This window comes from Dunckerocampus dactyliophorus, chromosome 14 (genome assembly GCF_027744805.1).
Source record: "Dunckerocampus dactyliophorus isolate RoL2022-P2 chromosome 14, RoL_Ddac_1.1, whole genome shotgun sequence".
Taxonomy (NCBI): Eukaryota; Metazoa; Chordata; class Actinopteri; order Syngnathiformes; family Syngnathidae; genus Dunckerocampus; species Dunckerocampus dactyliophorus.
Window position 1 is genome coordinate 2,662,230 of NC_072832.1, and position 18,141 is coordinate 2,680,370.

The following is an 18,141-nucleotide window of genomic DNA, read 5'->3' on the forward strand; positions in this document are numbered from 1 at the left end:
GGCAGATGTGAAGCAGGATCATCAGTTGGCGTGGTCACATGACCCACTCAGACACGCGCACATACACTGCAACACGCCACTTGATCCAAACAGCTTTTAATGTTTTTTTTTTTTAAACAACAACAACAACAACAACTGAGGACTGCCATTATAAACACAACAATAACATAAAAACAGATTCGGGTCATATAAATAAAATTGTGTCATTTGGTATTTAAAAAAGCACCAACCACCAAGGCCACTTGAAAACCTTACAAGAAGCATCTCGGAATTTGACATAAAACACCTGATTCCATGTTGTGTTTCTGTATGTGCATTAGTGCGTGCAGACGAGTGTCCAAGCTAAAAGACAGGGGTCCCCAACCACCATCGGTCCGTCGGAAGGGGCGAACTGGGTAGCAATAATAAAAATTTAAAAAAGAGACGCACACCTTTAATTTTCCGTCCATCCATTTTCTATGTCGTCAATCAGTTCACACGGGACATGGAGCCTATCCCAACTCACTTGACGAAATGCAAGGTCATTCACACCTATGGACAATTTAGTCCCCAATTAGCCTAACATGCATGCTTCTTGGCATATGGGAGGAACTCTTTTTGTAAATAACTACAAATGAATGTCCAAGGAAATGGACATAATATTGTGGATTATTTTAAATTAATATACAATCCATTTATTTCAAAGATGAAGAGATCTAAACAAGACTTGTCACTGAAGATAATGGGGAGACAAGAAAGCAAGATCCAACAGACTATGACAGCAGCTACTTGAAAATATGGGTTTGTCACTTCCAGGCATTCAAATGTGCCAAGTGTGATGTTCGGTCATTTTGGATGAAAGTTCAAAGGAACTATCTGCAACTTACCACAGTGGCATTGATGATGATACCTGTCCAAATACTTGTGTTAGACTAAGAGTTCTCCTGCGCTGACCACTACCAAAACACGACCATAGCATTAGATTACTATGAGGTTTGGAGCGCACCTCTATTTTTTTCATTTGACAGAACTGACTCGGCCCGTAGGTTCAAAAAGGTTGGGGACCCGTGCTTTAAAACGCACTAAAACATTTCTGCAGGCATGCTGCAATAAAGCTCATGCTCATAATGTGCAGTGAGTTAGTGGAACTGAGTGTGTAAAGTGTAAACGTTGAAGGTGTGTAGGAGTGAATGAGCTAGGCGTCTTAAGAATGCCGAGCAAGAGGCTGGGGGTGGTGGTGGGGAGAGTGCTTATAGCATAACCACAGAACCAGAGGCCAAACTGAGTGCATTGATAAACACACGAGAGTGAAAGAGGCACAAGTGTTTCTCAAAGCCATCTGACCAACTCCAAGAACACTGCTATCTGCAGCGACACCAACACAGTCCGGGGGTCTCCACATGAACCCAAACAATCTCCGGGCTTGGAGCACAACAGCTGGGTGAAAAAAGGGAGTGTTTGAGCATGGGGGGGAGGAAGGAAAGTGAGCAATTTGGGGCCCAAGCATCAATTATGTGTCATCTGTGATCCACCGTGGGGTTCTCTTTGGGCCCACGCGCAAGGAAGGAAGTAAGGAAGGGGAGAAGGGTGGTGGCGTGGTTTCTTGCTTTTTATGAGTCAGTCTCATTTAGACCGCATGGTCGCCGCCACTCCTGGCCTCGTTCATGAATCCATTTGTTTGATACTAAAGACAGAAAAACATGCGTTTTAGTCTTTGAAATCCAACAAACAGCATCCAGTAATTTACTGGATTTCCTCAAATACTGGCCGTTCCTCTCATGGATAGCTAATTAGTAACCGGGGCCTCCTTCACTTAAGACATAATCTACAATAAATAAACACCTCACCTTTTCTCCTAATAACTGTAATTACCTCAGTTTAGAGATAATGTTGTTCACTTCAAAAAGGGGCTTTCAAATTGGCACACTGAGCTCCTCACTAAGACAGAGGTGTTCAAAGTGCTCCTGGGGGCCATCTGCGGTCTGCTTTTTTTTTTTTTTTTTTTTTTTTATTATTGGCCTACAGCACAATCTAAAATTATAATAAAACAAAAAAAAAAGAAAAAAGGAAAAACTCAGCAGTAATTTTCTAAGAATAAAGTAAATATTGCAAACAAAGTTGTAATCTAACGAGAAAAAGTCATAATTGTACAATGACTTTCTAAAAATGATGTCTTATTCACAAAGTTGACATATTAAAGAAAAAAGACATGATATATATTTTTGAAGTCATAATATTGAGAAACAACCAATGCAACAAAAAGTTGTATTTTTGGAAAATTAGGTTGCGGAAAAAGTTATAATTTTACAAGAATAAAGTCAAAATATTCTGGGAATAATAACAATAATAATACATGGTCATAATTGTGAGAAGAAAATTTGCAAGAAAGTTGGGAAAGAAACAACAGCAGATATGGCAAAACATGTCTGTAATTCTACAACAATAAAAGTCAAAAGTCTAACAAATATTCTAAGAAAAAAGTTGCAATTCTAGGAGAATATTTTGTAATAGATACAGTATTATAATACTTGTAACCTTATGAGGAAAAATAACGTCATTTTAGTACCAGGGTTGAAATGTTAAAAAGAAAAAAAGTGGTAAGATGAGAAAGAAGTTGTAATTTTTGAAAATTTAGGTTGGGTCGTGACCGAAAGAACGAGATTGGAGATAAAAGCGGCTGAAATGAGTTTCCTCCTTCAGGTGGCTGGACTCACCCTAAGAGATAGGGTGAGGAGCTCAGTCATCCAGGAGAAGCTCAGAGTACAGCCAGTTGAGGTGGCTCAGGCATCTCATCCGGATGCCTCCCAGGTGAGGTGTTCTGGGCATGCCCGGCCGGGAGAAGGCCCCGGGACAGACCCAGGACACGCTGGAGGGATTATGTCTCACAGCTGGCCTGGGAACGCCTTGGGGTCCTCCTGGTGGAACTGGAAGACGTGGCCGGGGACCAGGAAGTCTGGACTTGCCTACTGAGACCACTGCCCTCACGACCCGCACCCAAATATGTGGAAGAAAACGGAATGTAATATCTCATTAATAATAAATTCTTTTTTTTTTTTTAAACGAGCATCAGGCTGAAAATGGCCTCAGGTCACACTTTGGACACCCCTGGCTGACTAACATATATGTTTATCTTTATTTTTGTCAAGCTGCTGTGCCTCCCTAGAAGTCTTTATGGGAGGCCCACCTCACACTTTGAAAAATGCTGACAAGTTAACTGCTCTGTTTCCAACCAAGACAGCTTAAAGGCCTTCCAGTAGAATCGCACATACTGTAAGTTGTGTGTATCCATGTGTATGTTCCCGAGAGCTCGAGTTGGACTAGAATCACCCAGTCTTAATTGGTTCTTCACGGTCCTCTTCATGACGATAATACGTTTTGTTTTTAAACTCCAGTTTTATTTGCCATATTAAAACTGAGCATTATTATTTATTGGTTTAAAGTGATGAAAATAGATATGCATTTGTACAAATAACCTCTTAAAAGGAGACTTAACTAAAAGTCTCAGGCCACTGTATTACAAAATGACTAAATGCTGTTTAGTCACTGAGAGGAACTCACCCCACTTATTGCCCACCAAGACAGGGCAAGCTGCATGCCGCGTGCTGTAGTCTCCCTCCCCACTGGGAAAGAGATTGTACCAGAACACAGCAGTACCCTGGAGAGAAGAAGAAGAAGAAAACACACATACAGTAAGCCACTAATAAGAGTGCTGTGTTCCACAATGAGCCACAAGTCAGTTCTTTGGAAGGTAAATTCATGACCAGAAAGAGCTTATTATCTCACATACACATACAACATTCAATATTCACAGCAAGTAATATGGTAACGGCGACCTTTAGAGGTCTAACTGATGCTCCGACATCTGGGAATACTGTGGCGCCCCCTGCTGACACGTCACTCATCTACAACAGAAAGAAGAAAGGGCAGAGTTTTGCATCCTGTGTTTGTGTCATCGAAAGAAATGGAGAGAGAATGTGAGTATCAAGACTTGACTGACGTAGAAGAGCCACGTTGCGATGCGGTTGCCAGTTCCCAGCTCTTTAAAGGCATCCGGCTCGTCTTTCTGTGGAGAGACAATTTAAGCCACATTCAGCGTCCTGGCATGAAAACATCCCAGCATGGAAGTGTGTGGACAAAGAGGGCATACCCTTCCAAAGTCAAAGTGAGGCTCGTACTGACCGCCAACGCCATAGTTTGCAACCTGTTGAGAAACGTTTTAGATAGGCATGGACATGTTTCCACACAGCGGCGCAGATCGTTTGGGGTTTGCAGTGCTAAAATTAAATATGACTGGGTCAGTTCAGTTAAAACAGACTGCAGTGTGATTGTGTCTCGGCCCTCCATGGCACGAGTTTGCCACCCCTGCTCTAGGTTCTTCTTTGTCCTGGTGTGAACGGTTGTCTTTTTTTCGTGTTTGTTTTGTTTAGGGTTTTAGTTGTGTGTTCTCCTTAAGAGGTAGCAGTGATGTGCCAGGACGATGGCCCTGTCTGTCTAGAACTAGCCAGTTTATCTCACTGTCCTTTTGTTTATTTGGGCCAGGGCATCAGGACCTTTTTTTTGGGCATTGGCGGGTTTTTCTTTGGTCTTTTTTTGTTTGTTTGTTTGTTTGTTTGTTTATTCATTTATGAATTTGGGTGACTTGTTTTTGTTATGTTCCCTCCTCTTAGAACCAATGTTGTAACAGCAGTAAGGTAACGTACACTGCTCACCCAGCATTAACAGAACTGATGAGTTCATAGTAAATAACAGTAATGCAAGTGTAACATACATGACTTTCACACCGACAGCTCAATAGCAACATTTTAAAGTACACGCATGCAGAAGTAGATGAAGCTGCTGGATGTTGACACCTCACGATACAGTCGTTCCTCGCTACAGCGCAATTCAAACATCGCTCCTTTGCCCTATCACAGTTTTTCAAAAATTAATAAATGATCACGGTTGAATATGGCCTGTTATTAGTCATGTGTAGTATTCTGGTCACTAGGTATTATTAATGAGACTTTACATTACCTTAGCACTGCATGGAGTAAGCCATGACATGATGGTGAAAAAAAGTTCTCCCATTCTGTGTGGAAGTGGTACGTTTTTGGCTTCTTACTTTGTACTTCGTCCCCACACAGTTTCAAAAATTTCTTAAGTTTAGAATAAATAAACTGGAGGCTAACTAGTTAGCTTGGTAGCTTTCTATGTGTTATGAGCCGCGGCCGTCTCTTAAGGCCCTGCAGGGATCCCGTAGCAGCGCATTAGTGTTGCACAATGCGGTGTAACACAAAGAATAATAGTTTGTAAAGGTGACTATAGTGGTGTTATTTCATGTCTTCAGGGCTCTAATAAATAGTAAAAAAAAACATATTTGCAGCTACTGCCATCTTATGGCGTTATTAATAAAACTACACCAGGAGGTTGTCTACAGCCACAGCTGTTAATGCCAATGCTTTTTGACCCATCACTAATTTGAAAACCTGGCGGTTATTGGCTTTTGTAGACCATGAATAAGTTAACAGTTTGGTATTTCATTTCTTGGCACCCTTCTGCAACTGTCAAGTACAGTAGTGACTGTAGACACACTGCGGTCCAGTAAACGAGTCAACAGAATCATCACTCTGGTGACAGTCAATGGGAATAAAATGAAAAGAATGGGACGTTTTTATTTTAAATACAAGGGAGAGGATACAAAATTGTTTTTTTCTCATGTTTACGGACAGCATTTCAGCAGCTATCCCCGTCACGCCTACACACCCCGCGGGTGGACACACAAGCAAGGTCAGGCTTGAACTATTCCAAACCATACTGGAGTTGAACTGCTGGGTGGAAACATCTGTTAGACACAATCCCCCAGAAACCACTTTACCTGCAGTTCTTCTGCTGTGTCCATTTCCAAGCCCGTGAGATCCTCAATCCGCTGGTTGATGGTTTCGATGACGGGATCTTCGTAGCCTGTGAGCCATGCGCTGGAACAGAGCAGGGCTGGTTGAGAAAGCAGAATCTCCAGCACGGGAGGCGGATGCAGGCGGCAGTGAATAAATCATTTCGAAGAGAAAGATGTCATGCACAGTCACACGGAGGTGGAGGAAGCACGGCAAAACAGGCCCAAGATTCAGAATCTCCAATCAGCTCTGGGTGGAGGGTTGGTGGCACTTCAACTGCTGGGTGAATATTTGGTGTAAACGTACATGCTTTTAAGTTTTTTTCTTCTTAAAGTCAAGTATTTCCAAAATACCTGCACTTGTACTCTGTGTGCACATCCAGTATTTATTTGTTTGTGTAAAGCTAACTCTTCTACTCTTCAACCGCTGCATACCAAAGGATGACTATTTGTCAAAACAATGCACCCGTATTCTGTCGCCTGTGCTATTACTTTCCTGACACATCTCCCACATGGAGGAGCTGTTAGTTGCATTCAGTGGAGTTAGAGTTGTATGAAATTTTTCAAAAAAAAAAAAAAAAACACTTTGCAGGGTCGGGACTTAACTCCATTAGTCATTGAGCATTTGTCTAATGATGATACAAGCTTGAGGATATCTGTATTCCATGTATGCTAGCATGTCTTCCAAAGCATTTTGACCACAACCCATAGGGGGTTCCACAAATACCACTTACATTGCATAGGAGGGGTGTCCAAAGTGCAGCCGAGGGGCCCTTTTTTTTTTTTTTTAATTTAATTGACCCTCGGCACATTCTAAAAATACTATTAAAAACATGAAAACAATAGAAATTGAATAAAGAGCAGTAATTTTACATAAAGTAAATATTGAGAGTAAATTTATATATTTTGAGAAAAAAAATTGCATAAAGTTGAAAAATTAAACAAAAAAAGTTGTAATATGATAAACAAAAGAAAGAATAAAGTTGTCATTTTTGGAAACGTAGGTTGCGAAAAATGTTATACAGTCATCCCTCGTTTATCGTGGTTAATTGGTTCCAGACCAAATTAATTTCCGCAAAAGTAGGATTCCTTAATTAAAAATGAAGTATTTTTGTAGTTAGAGCATAGAAAACCTGTTCACGACATATATATTAAAAACACATGGTTCTTAATATTATTAGAGCCCTCTTGACATTAAATAGCACTCCTATAGTCACCTTTACACTCATATTACTCAGTATGGTCGATATAATCAGAGAAAATAAGCCATTTAAGACATAAATAAGACTCGTTCCCGCGTGTGTTTCAATAAATGTCTTCAGGACGTGTGGACAGGAAGTGACGTTGGGCATTCAGAGTTGAGCTTCAGCCGATGTAACTATGATGAGGACGATGATGATTATTACTGTACCTATTGTGAGATAATTCAAACCTGCAATAATTGTTGAGGCTGGTGCATGTGCTACCAGTAACAGTGGTCTTTGTATTTTAGTTCATTTAGTCATTTTTATGCTTGAAAATGCTTAATTTAGGCCAAGAATACGTCAAATGTGCTTTATATGCATATTTTTGGACTAATTCTAAGCAGTAGTCAAAAACGAAACAGCAATCATTCATTCATTTTTGAAAACCCACAACAGAGTGAGGGTGCGATGTTCGAACTGCAAAGTGGTGAGGGACGCCTGTATGACAATAATAAAATCAAAATATTATAAAGACATAGTATTACAAGAAAAAATGTACAAGAAGGTTGAAATATTAAAACAAAAAACACAGCAAAAAAGTGTAATGTAAGGAGAATAAGTACATACTAATAAGACGCTTTGTCACCGATAACACAAAGCTGAGATGCAGGCATTTATTTTTCTTGAAATATAAAACATGTCTCTGCCTATCTACATGGGTTGGCTTAGAAAATGTAAAAGTGGCCCCCACATCCTTTCCTTTTTCAGTATGCAGCTTTCTGTGGAAAAAGTTTGGACACCCCCGCTGTATACCTGTATGTATGGAAGTAATACGTCATCTGTATTTACTCTTGAGAGTCTGAGTGATGATATCGAGAGCAACTGTGAAGTAGACAGCAGCCAACAACTATGTTCCCTAAAATGTCTTGCACAGTGAGTTCATAAAGAGGTTAAATTCTCTTCTTTCAAGCATAAAAGAAATTGAGACAGGGATCTCCTCCAAGTCTTTCCTCTCATAAATCAATGACTCTAAGTAGTGAAGATAAAGAAATGGTGGCGGAGTCACTTCCACAATAAAGAGACATTTCAAATGAAAATTTTTTAAAAGTGTCTTCCTGTGTTTGAATAATGTGTTTGTGCTTTCAGACTGAAGCCTTAAAAGTTCCTGATATGGAGACTGAGGAAGCGTGGCACCGCAGAAGCAGCAGCAGCAGCAGCAGCAGCAGCAGCAGCAGCAGCTACAGTATAATGAGCCCATGAGAAGAATGCAGTACAGATTCATTCCCAGAAGTAAGATAGAGGAAATATTCACTGCACTGGACATGGAATATTCCCAAAAGAAAAGCTTGGGCAAACACCGGTTCAACTCTGCAGTGCCGTGACTTCATTGAGAGAAACAGCTCTGATTATGCAAAAAGTCTCAGATGAAGAGTTTGTTTGACCCATAACCCCTTACCTCTTAGAGACTCTGTATTGGGCAGTGGTAAGCTTCCCAGTTTGGGGGTCATGCACCGTGGCTCGCTTTAACTACGGACATCGAGGTGGATGGAGCGGGTAAAAAGTGTGGAGACGGAGAGGGATGCAATACATAAGCGGACAGGAAGGAGAGAGAGAGAGAGAGAGAGAGAGAGAGAGAGAGAGAGAGAGAAAGAAGAACAGTCACTCAATGTTGTTTCATGAGGTGACGCTTAAGCATTGAAACTCTTCCTGGCTCACGGAAAAAGCAACTATGTTAATATGAACTACGGCAGAAACAAAGAGGAGGCAGAGGGGAAGAGGAGGAGAACACTTCCTCCATCGGTGTCCCTTCCCTCAGTCTTGACAGTGCCCCTGGTTCTAACTTACCTTTTACTGATCCTGTAGGACGCCGTCTCCAGCACTCCCGTGATGGGGTTGGAGATGGTGGCCCTGCGCAGCTGTGAAGCCAGGCATATGGTTTACCACACACATGCTCGTGTGTGTGTATGCGTTTGTGCATGTGTGTCCCACTGCTTGTCTAACCAGCAACATCATATCCGCCAGACTCACAGCTCTGACATTTAACCCAAGAGCATGTCCAACTACATGACGGGCTTGCATGAACCTTGTTGGTGCAAAGACAGATTAGTGTGGAACAAAAGCTCCCCAAATGGGCACCCATGGTAATTGCGGTTGCTTTTTCAGAATTCCAAGAGCCTGTGCACAAGATCTAGTGAAAGATTCCCTATTATGCAATACTGACATTCTAATGATGTCAAAATAGCAAGATGTGTCCCTAGAGTCTGTTGATGAGCACAAACGTGAGAAAAATCTATCATCTACCTCACTTGTTTGCGCCACATTATGAGAAGAGGAGCTCAAATTGTCACTTTTGAAGGACAAGTGAACTGCATGGCTTCACTATGGATAGTGTATACAGACCTGCCAACCTCGGAGAAATTTTATGAGTACTTTTATGAGTGCTTAAAGGTAATACAGATTCGATTTTTTTTCTATATTGTGGAATGTGCAGGGGACCACAAAAAAACGAGCCACAAGCCGCAAATGACCCCTATGCCGTGCTTTGGACACCACTGCTTTTATAGCAACAGAGCTTTTTGGTTTGTCTCATAAGAAATGCATTATCTCACGTTTTAACCTTATTTATTGACTTAGGAGGGCTGGTTTCATTTTGTGCAGCGACACACGCACATGCTTGTGCTGGGGCGATTTAAAAAAATGTTCACAATGGTTCCTGGGCTGCATGATTTTAAATGTAATGTACACAGCGCACAGAGTGTTTAGGTAGGCTCGTCTTGTCCTCACTCACGACAACAACACTGTGTGTGTGCAGCTTGTACGAACGCAGCATACTGTGTGGGAAATGAGGGCTACTATTGGTGTTAATAAAACTCTGTGTGACTTAATAACACTGACTGTGTGACACATGAAATAGACGAATGAATGGTTAACAACATCTTAATTTCAAAACTCTGCATGTGATGCATGTGCAACAAGGGATGCACATGCTGAGCAGCGGTGACGGTGATTCCTGTTTGGTTTGGCGCACTGTCTGAATTGTAGTGAACTGAAAACACTTGCTAGAAGTAGCAGCTGCAGGACGCAGGTATACAGTAAAAGGGAGCGCTCCGATTTGCCGAGCACCTGTCACTCCACCTGCGCAGTGGTGGAGTACAAAAAAGGAGTACATGTTGGCAGGTCTGTGTATGTGGGGCAAAAACAGGCAACAATATTTTTCATGTCCACGCTGTGAGTCAAACATAAGATGACGTACCCTTGGCTTTGCCAACTGTTTGACCTTCTCAATTTCTTTCTCAGAGATGATGTCGAGGAAGCGGACGATGTACGGCCGGTCCCACTCATCTTGCTGCTTGACCGGTCCCAGCACATAGAAGGGGTTGCGGTTGTTGTCATAGTAACGGCAGAACAGCCGGCTTTCCCTACGGGGAGTCTGAGGGCAACAACCAAAAATGATTAACAAACGTGTAACTAAAAAGTCAAAGTAAAATGTTTGTGATTGTCACCATTTTGATGCCCTCTCCGCGACACAGCATTTCATACTTCTTCCTCTCAGGGATCAGACTGAAGGCTTTCTTCTCTTTCTTCTCCTTTGGCTTCTTTTCTGGTGCCTCTTTCTTATCAGGCTCTTTCTGTTTGCTAGTGTGGTCTTTCACTTCGTTTCTCTGCTTCTCCAGCTGGAACTCAAAGTATTTCACGTTGCCTTTGGCCCGCTGATGCTCTGGGTCTGAACATTGGAAATAATTGAACATCACCACAAAAGGTTAGGGAAAAAATTGGTACAGGATCAGCCAAAAGTTTGGAGACACTTTCTCATTCGATAGCATCAGAAAGTGTCTCCAAACTTTTGACTGGTATTGCATGTATGCAAATAATCACAAACATTAATTCTAACATATTCAAGATCTAAAACCACACAAAATATAATATACCGATATCAAAATGTACTTGCTAAAAACTGGACACATCTCGTATCTCGACAAAAAAATGGCATCAGGTTTGTTTAGCTGACATTTTGGAACGCAAAGAATCACAGATGTCTCCCTGTTTGTTTTTCCAAGTTAAAAAAAGTACTTGAGGAGGGGACTTACCCAGTTCAAGTAGCCTTTTGGTGTACTCCAGGGCACGCTCCAGCTCCCCCTGCTGGTAGATGGCATAGCTGAGGTAGTCCAGCACAGTCACTTTATCCACAATGGACTCCTCCTCTTCGTCAAGCTGTTTCAGGGCCTGTGCCATCCACAGCTCTGTGTGGTAGTAGTCAACGTCTGTGTAGGCGATCTTTCCAAGCTCGTAACAATCCTCCGCGGTCATAAGAGTCTTGTGCTTCGCTCCTAAAATGCAGAAGGGGATAGTGAAGTAACACGGAAGAGACCATGTGGTGTATTTAAGGCCCCCTGTTATGCAAAAGTGACTTTTTAATGATGTTCTAACAGTAATATGTGTCCCTAGAGCCCGTTTGAGCATTACACATGCTCATTACACACTCTCCGGCTGGAGGCGGGACAACTGGGTGCCCCTGCTGCTGATTGGCTGTCTGGCTACTTCAAACCGATTGTTTGCAGCTGGGAGATGCCGGTTCTTTCTTCCATGCTCAGAGGATGCGCTTCCTTTGACGAGTCTAAGATAAGTAAAAAAAAAAAAAAAAAGTATTTACCAGGCAGGTTTCCTGTAGCGATGCTATTGGCATCCAATTTGTATGTGTCCTGCAAACGGAGGAGAGCTTTGGCTGCCCCAGTCTGGTCGTCGTCCGTGGGGAAGTACTGCCTCTGGATGGTCAGGTTGGAAATAAAACCTGATAGAAAGACAGGAAAAGACGTCATACAAAACATCAACAGTTTCCAAACCACGTCTTGCTTGGGCTCTACCATCTGTGGTGTCACTGAGTACGAGGCTTTCCAGGTCGCTCCATTCAGTGTTCAGCCTCTTCATCAGCTTGAAGGCATTGACCGGATGGCCCAGGAAGCCCTCTGGGTCTTGTATCGCAACGGCCGTCAGAGCTTCCAACTTGTCAGCCCACCTGAGACAAAGACACAAAGAGTAAACTTGCACTTTATGTACAAATCACAACAGGATGGCCACCATTACTTTTTGACCCGCTCCAGCTTGCTCTCCTCAGCTTTGATGTAGTCCTTGAGGGACGTGACAAGATCTTTCTCGGTGAACAACAGGTCTGTCATCTGACCTGAGGAACACACGTTCACCAAGTCAACTCACAACCTATACAACACATCTAGAGTGATCTTTTACCTATGGAGGTGAAGAAGTCGTGGGCTGAGAGCGTTGGCCGACAGCTCAGCAACAGGAGACACCAACATAGCAGCACCTTCCTGTGGGGAGATGGATTCATATACGTGACATCTTCTGTTTAATGTTTTAGTCATTCAAATGCATTCCTATTTAATATCATTAAATAGGAATATTTAATAACAATTGATTCCCATTTTATCATTTTTCAAATGTTATTTATTCCCTTAATACTGCACAAGGTTTACAGTGTCATTATTTGAACTCCTACTTGCTTCTTGATTTTTTTTTAAATCACCATCCTTTCATACAGGAAGTGGAAAAAAATGTAAATGACAAATGTCGGAAAGTGAAATATTGTAAGGGTCAACAAGTAAAAGTTATGGTGTGGATGAATGATCAGTAATAGACATGGGGGGGGGGGATAGGATTAAATATGAACTCCGCTTCTTCCTGCTCCTTTTCAGACAGGTTGAATTATGCAAACGTAACCATGTTCCACATGCCTGAAAGAAATACACATACCATACCATAATCATGATAAGGAGGTATTCTGTGAAAGTGGCTCAACCAACCCAGGCTTTGTGCTCACGAAGCAACCCGACAAAACCTAACTTCCCCAAACAGAATTTAACAGTACTTTGACGGTGGTTATCAACTTCCTTTGTCAAGTTCGGGTTTCGGCTTTGTGCGAAGTGCGCGCTCACATCAATGCGGGCGTTTGACGTCATATTATTCTGCTTCCGCTGAAAAGTGAAGCGATCCCGGCCAGTGTATTTTATACAAGATGAGCAAGTAATTATGGAGCGTTATGAGGAGGTCCCAAAAGATTATGAGTGCTAAGAGCAACACTCTCGCCACCAACAGAAGGAGGGAGGACAAGTTAACACTGATTATTGTACTAACTACATGCCCTACTAGTCTTTTTATTTATCAATGCTCAACACTGCACAACTTTGACTTTAACACTTATCCATTTAAAAAAATAATGAAATTGGAGCAAAACCTTTCTTTTTTCATGTGATATTTGAATGAAATATTTTCAAATGCTGTATCTCGTTGTGACCTTTGTGTGTGTTATGGCGATCTTTTTAATTTTTTCCTTGTTATAATAAAGCAAGTGTTTTATTATTGTGGATTGGTGCATCAGAGTGCTTGTCATATGCCACTCGAGCCACTGCTATCATTGGCCTAATTAACCATATTTCATATTGCATTTTTTTTCCTGGTGCTCGCCACAAAAAGTGAACGTATCTCACGTATTCCCTCGTCTGAAAATCAATCTCACTTACAGATGGACAACATCATCAGGGAATGCTCTTTTTTTTTTGTTCTCCGTGTCCCCTCGGGAGCCTATAGGTTCTCAATAAATGGTCACACCATCTCCGAATTAGTTAAACAGTGAAACAGTGGCACTTTCATAGCCATTTTTCAGCTGAAAGCCTGGACATAACCTGGTCGCGGCCAGGTTATGTCCAGGTTTGTGTTTAGCCTAAGTTCCCATGGTGATACAGCTACTTTAAAAGAGAACTACCTTCACTGTACAGGCAGGTTTAAATCAAACAATGCCAGTAGACCTGGCAATTTTCCAGCAGGATGATGTCCGTATAATCGGGAATAGAATACAAAATGGACCAGGGGAATCATTTTTAAACCTAAGACTCACTTCTGCTGCCCTGTTGTGTTAAAAGCAATTGTCAAAATTTTTCAATTTGAAAATTTAGAAAGTTTGCTGATTTGCACAAAAGGCACAGGCGGATCAATGTTCAATTAGTTGATTTTGCAGGATGTCTGTCTAAAAGATGCTATTGTGATAAGGATGTACCTTGCCTTACAAAGCATTTGCAAAAATAATGACCTCCCGCAAATAGTCGCCTCCTTCACCTTAACTCTCTGCGGTTGAGTAAACAGACGGTACTGTATGTATTTTGCATCTCTTAGCAACCCTAACCTTTTGTTCTGACCACAAGACATGCCAGTCCGAGCTGGTATTTGGTAGTTTAGATTTTTAGAATCAAACGGTTGGGCGTGTGTGGTAACTCCCAAATTTCCTGTAGGTGAATGGCTGGCTGTCTCTACATGCCGGGCCTGGGATTTCCTGCGGTCGACCGCTCGGCCCACTGAGCCTACGACAGCAACGTGTGACCCTCGTGCAGGCTGAGCACAAGTAATGATGCAGAAAAGACCTCGACTAGTCACGCTGATTACAACTCCAACTGAACATTTGAGTCAATTTGCATTTAAACAAGCACTAATGGTTTGGAATCAGACACAGGTTAGTTGCTCTAGAAGCAAGACGCAGGCTCAGACAGGTTTTTTTCCACACGGACCATCTTACGGAGCATTTTGAAACCTCAGGTGGCATGTCCATTTAGGTTCACCGTTCACAGGGGCAAAATAAAAATAGTAGCGTCACGTCTTTCATACTTTGCAACCTGAAAAGCAGGAAGCAACTGAACACATCTTCACCAAATTGTACCATAATTACCGCACCTTGCACATATTCTGGCATTAAACGCAGCTCATGTTGTCATTCCTGCGTTAGCATGGCAAGGTGTGGCTCTCAGTGGAGCGCTACTTTTATAGGATTGGCCGTGACAGGCTCATTTTTAATAGGTGGAGATTGATTTTGACCCAACACGTGCAAAAATCTGCTGCTTTGCGTTGGTGATCGAGCTTCATTCGCATAGAAAATGGTACTTTAATAGTGTCCATCAGGAAAATAACCTTCTTTATTCATGACAGTGCATGATATGCTGCCTGTTGCTATACCTTGATGAACCCAGGAAGGGTTGAAAAAAGAGCAAACACAGAGTGAGTGCATACATGTCTTAAGCAGAGAAATTGTGCAACAAATGTGCTTGCTGTTATTGCATACTAAGGCTGCATGATTTTCTTGCTTACAATTGAGATTCTAGGACAATTTTTTCCACATTTAATGTTTTTTAGGGGCATGTGTTTACTTTTTAAAGAACTCACACTGTCGTTTCATATTCTATCATTCTATAATGCTAACATTTACCACCATCGTGCCAGGTGTTAACATGTTAACGTTAGCATGCTAACATTTTTTGCTATTTTTATGGGTAGGCAGTTATATAAACACCTATCATGCTAGGTCTTAGCCTGCTAACATTAGCATGTTAACATACTACCATTTTTTGTAATCTTTATGAATATTAAGTCAAGCAGACACTAGCGCTATCATGCTAGGTGACTTTATTTGAAGCACAATTCCGCCCAGAAACCATATTTCAACGTTCATTCTACATTCCACAACGCATCTGTTTTCCAATTTTTTCGACACTTCAACACTTTTCTACCTTTAGTCAACAAATTTAGACTTCATACATTTCACCAGCATTCCAGTACAGCTTCAGCTCATTTTCCAAACTATTCCTACATTCTACCTTTCAAATTTCAACCATTTCAGTTCAGCTTTTGCATTTCAAGTCAGGCATTCAGCATTCTCTTGTTATTAGACTCCTCATTAACTTGCTCTGCTTTAAGGAAACTTCCGATGGTCTTTCTACCATTCTCATGGGAGGTCAGGTGACAGGCACTTTTTTTTTTAGTAGAATGAATACAAAAACAAAATAGTCCATCAACTCAAAAACATGGCACGCTCGCTCAATCCACAGTACATTCATGCATGTCATAAAAGACAAGTCAAAAGAAAAGTCAATGAATTAACGTGATTGGCCGCAGGAAGATTCAAACCCAAAAATCTAGACCGTCAGGCTGACATACTAACCACTTGATCACCATTTGGCCCGGCTAGACACACACCTTTGAATTAACTACATCCTATTTAGTACAGTGTATAGTAGAACCTTGGTTAGCGTTACTAATTCGTTCCAGAAAGTCTGACTCATAAGAAATAAGGTAAATCCAATTAATCTTTTCCAAAAATATTAACACTAAACAAATTTTTATACTTTTACAATTATAGTTTGACATGCAGAAAAGAATTCAAAATGCAAATAAATACAAACAAATGATGAATGAACATTTAAGGTTACTTCTACCTTCATTGAAAACGTGATTTGTGACATGACTGTCCCCCAAAGACATGATGTGGCAGCAAGACACCACACGGACACCACCTTCCTGTTTTGCCATGAGTTCCTTCTTGGACTCAATAGTGTTTCTCACCCCTACAGCCCAAAATGGAGCCAAAGAAAGTTGCAAGTGCCAGCATTTTGATAAAGAAGGTGAGAAACACGATTGGAGTTGCCATTTTGTTCGCTCAACGAAGAATGTGCGCAAGCCGAGGCAAAGTTGTGGCATACATTTTTGACGTTAACCGAGGTTCCACTGTGTATCCATTTATTTTCTTGAACAACAACAGGAATTGGAATGCGCCAAATCCCTTGTGCGTTGAAGTTTGTTGTGCTGTCATTTTGGATTAAAGTTAAGTTAAGTTTAAGTTAAGTTTGCACATTGGCATTGAAGATGTTGTTGTTCCCAGTTGACACTTGGCATCAGAATTGGGGAAAAAAAAGAATAATACATGTTGGTGCCACCTTATCGGTCTACATTAGCGGCTAGTATTTAGCTAAAATAACACTCAATGACAGTGTGCTAAGTATCACGCCGCATGCGAGTGAATGGAAGAGGACTGCCACGTCTTCGCCCCTCCCCGCCGGAGAGCCTGAAGCCTTGCTAGATAAACTTAATAGATTATAACTGGCATAATTTAAACAATAATCCTTAAAAATGACCTGCAGCGGGCGGGAAGGCTTTCATTTAATTAGACACCGAGCTGTTTTCGCTTCCTATGTGAGGAAAGCGCATTAAAAGGTGTTGTTAGCATGTAGCTTCAGCTAGCATCCACAACTGGGCTCGCTGGTGAAGTATAAATGACATAAATTATGCTATAAATGGCACTTTAAATGCCATTTAAACTAGCAACAAGCACACCCCCGGTGCTAGCGGCTAAATGGAGGTTTTAAGGCAGAAGCAGCGTTCCAAATACACTGGAAATGCTATGACACACGCATACGGCGTTGTCTAGGTTACCACTTTCTGTGACTACAAACAAAATAAGCGTCGGTAAACATTCGTCGTTTCACGCCAAACAGGTTTGAATCACAGTAAAGAGTTAAATCGCTCCGAAAGTTTAAGACAGTTTGCGGCTAGCAAGCTAACCTAGCTTAAGAGGACGAATGCCGGCTGCAAAAAGTTGCACAGCTCGTTTTTGAACTAAGGGGCTTTAAGAAACCAGCTACAGCAGTGGCGTATCATTTTAGTGGTGTTATTTACCTAAAAAAGAGCATCATGGCAGCAGACAAGTGTCCCGGTGTTCGGTGGTGCAGTCAGGAGCGAAAGAAGGTCCTTTCTGATGAGATGTCCCGATGCACTGTTGGACATCTCCTGTCCTCAAGGGCTGGACATGAACAACCCAAGACTTGCTACGTGCAGACTCTCACATGTCTCCTCAGCAAGGGGGGGGCAGTCTTTGGGGGGGGGCTGTCATTCAGTTTCATGGGATTTATTTTGGAGTTTTCACGTTTTCAACTTGGCTTCAAAATGTGTCAGTCGTGTCGCAACTCTTTCTACTGGCCAAGGTGGGGTTTTTGTTCGCATTATGCTTCCTTTAACATTTATGTTGGTCAAATGTTTCTTCCTATTTCTCCCACATTCCAGAAAAATCCTTCCAACCACAACGTGTCTAGTGGGAGGGCATTCCTGAGTTCAAGAGGGTGGAGCTTCAGAGTGTGTGTGTGTGTGTAAACTGTTAGGATGACTTAAGTGTTTTAGTGCAATAAATCTCAACTAGCAGCATTCTGCAGGAATGTAACACAGCAGTCTTGCATGCATAGAATCGAATAAGACTATTCTACAGAATACCTATACAATTTACTC

General features: G+C 41.7%; 1 protein-coding gene across 2 annotated transcripts; it reads right to left on the reverse strand.

Moving 5' to 3' along the window:
- Positions 1 to 96: 96 nt before the first annotated feature.
- Positions 97 to 17,706, reverse strand: LOC129194235 (prolyl 4-hydroxylase subunit alpha-1-like). 2 transcript variants are annotated; one of them, XM_054799319.1, is made up of 15 exons: positions 17,539 to 17,706; positions 12,277 to 12,356; positions 12,115 to 12,211; positions 11,895 to 12,046; positions 11,684 to 11,821; positions 11,121 to 11,360; positions 10,536 to 10,756; positions 10,286 to 10,462; positions 8,489 to 8,559; positions 5,834 to 5,933; positions 4,127 to 4,180; positions 3,977 to 4,042; positions 3,813 to 3,881; positions 3,538 to 3,634; positions 97 to 1,663 (listed from the first exon to the last, which is right to left on the reverse strand). In XM_054799319.1, the coding sequence occupies exons 1-15, from the start codon at positions 17,553 to 17,555 to the stop codon at positions 1,590 to 1,592; spliced, it is 1,653 nt and encodes a 550-aa protein (XP_054655294.1). In that variant the 5' UTR covers positions 17,556 to 17,706; the 3' UTR covers positions 97 to 1,589. The 2 variants fall into 2 exon arrangements, with proteins under 2 accessions (XP_054655294.1, XP_054655292.1); XM_054799317.1 differs by lacking the exon at positions 8,489 to 8,559 and adding an exon at positions 8,878 to 8,948 and having other exon boundaries at positions 98 to 1,663.
- Positions 17,707 to 18,141: the final 435 nt, after the last annotated feature.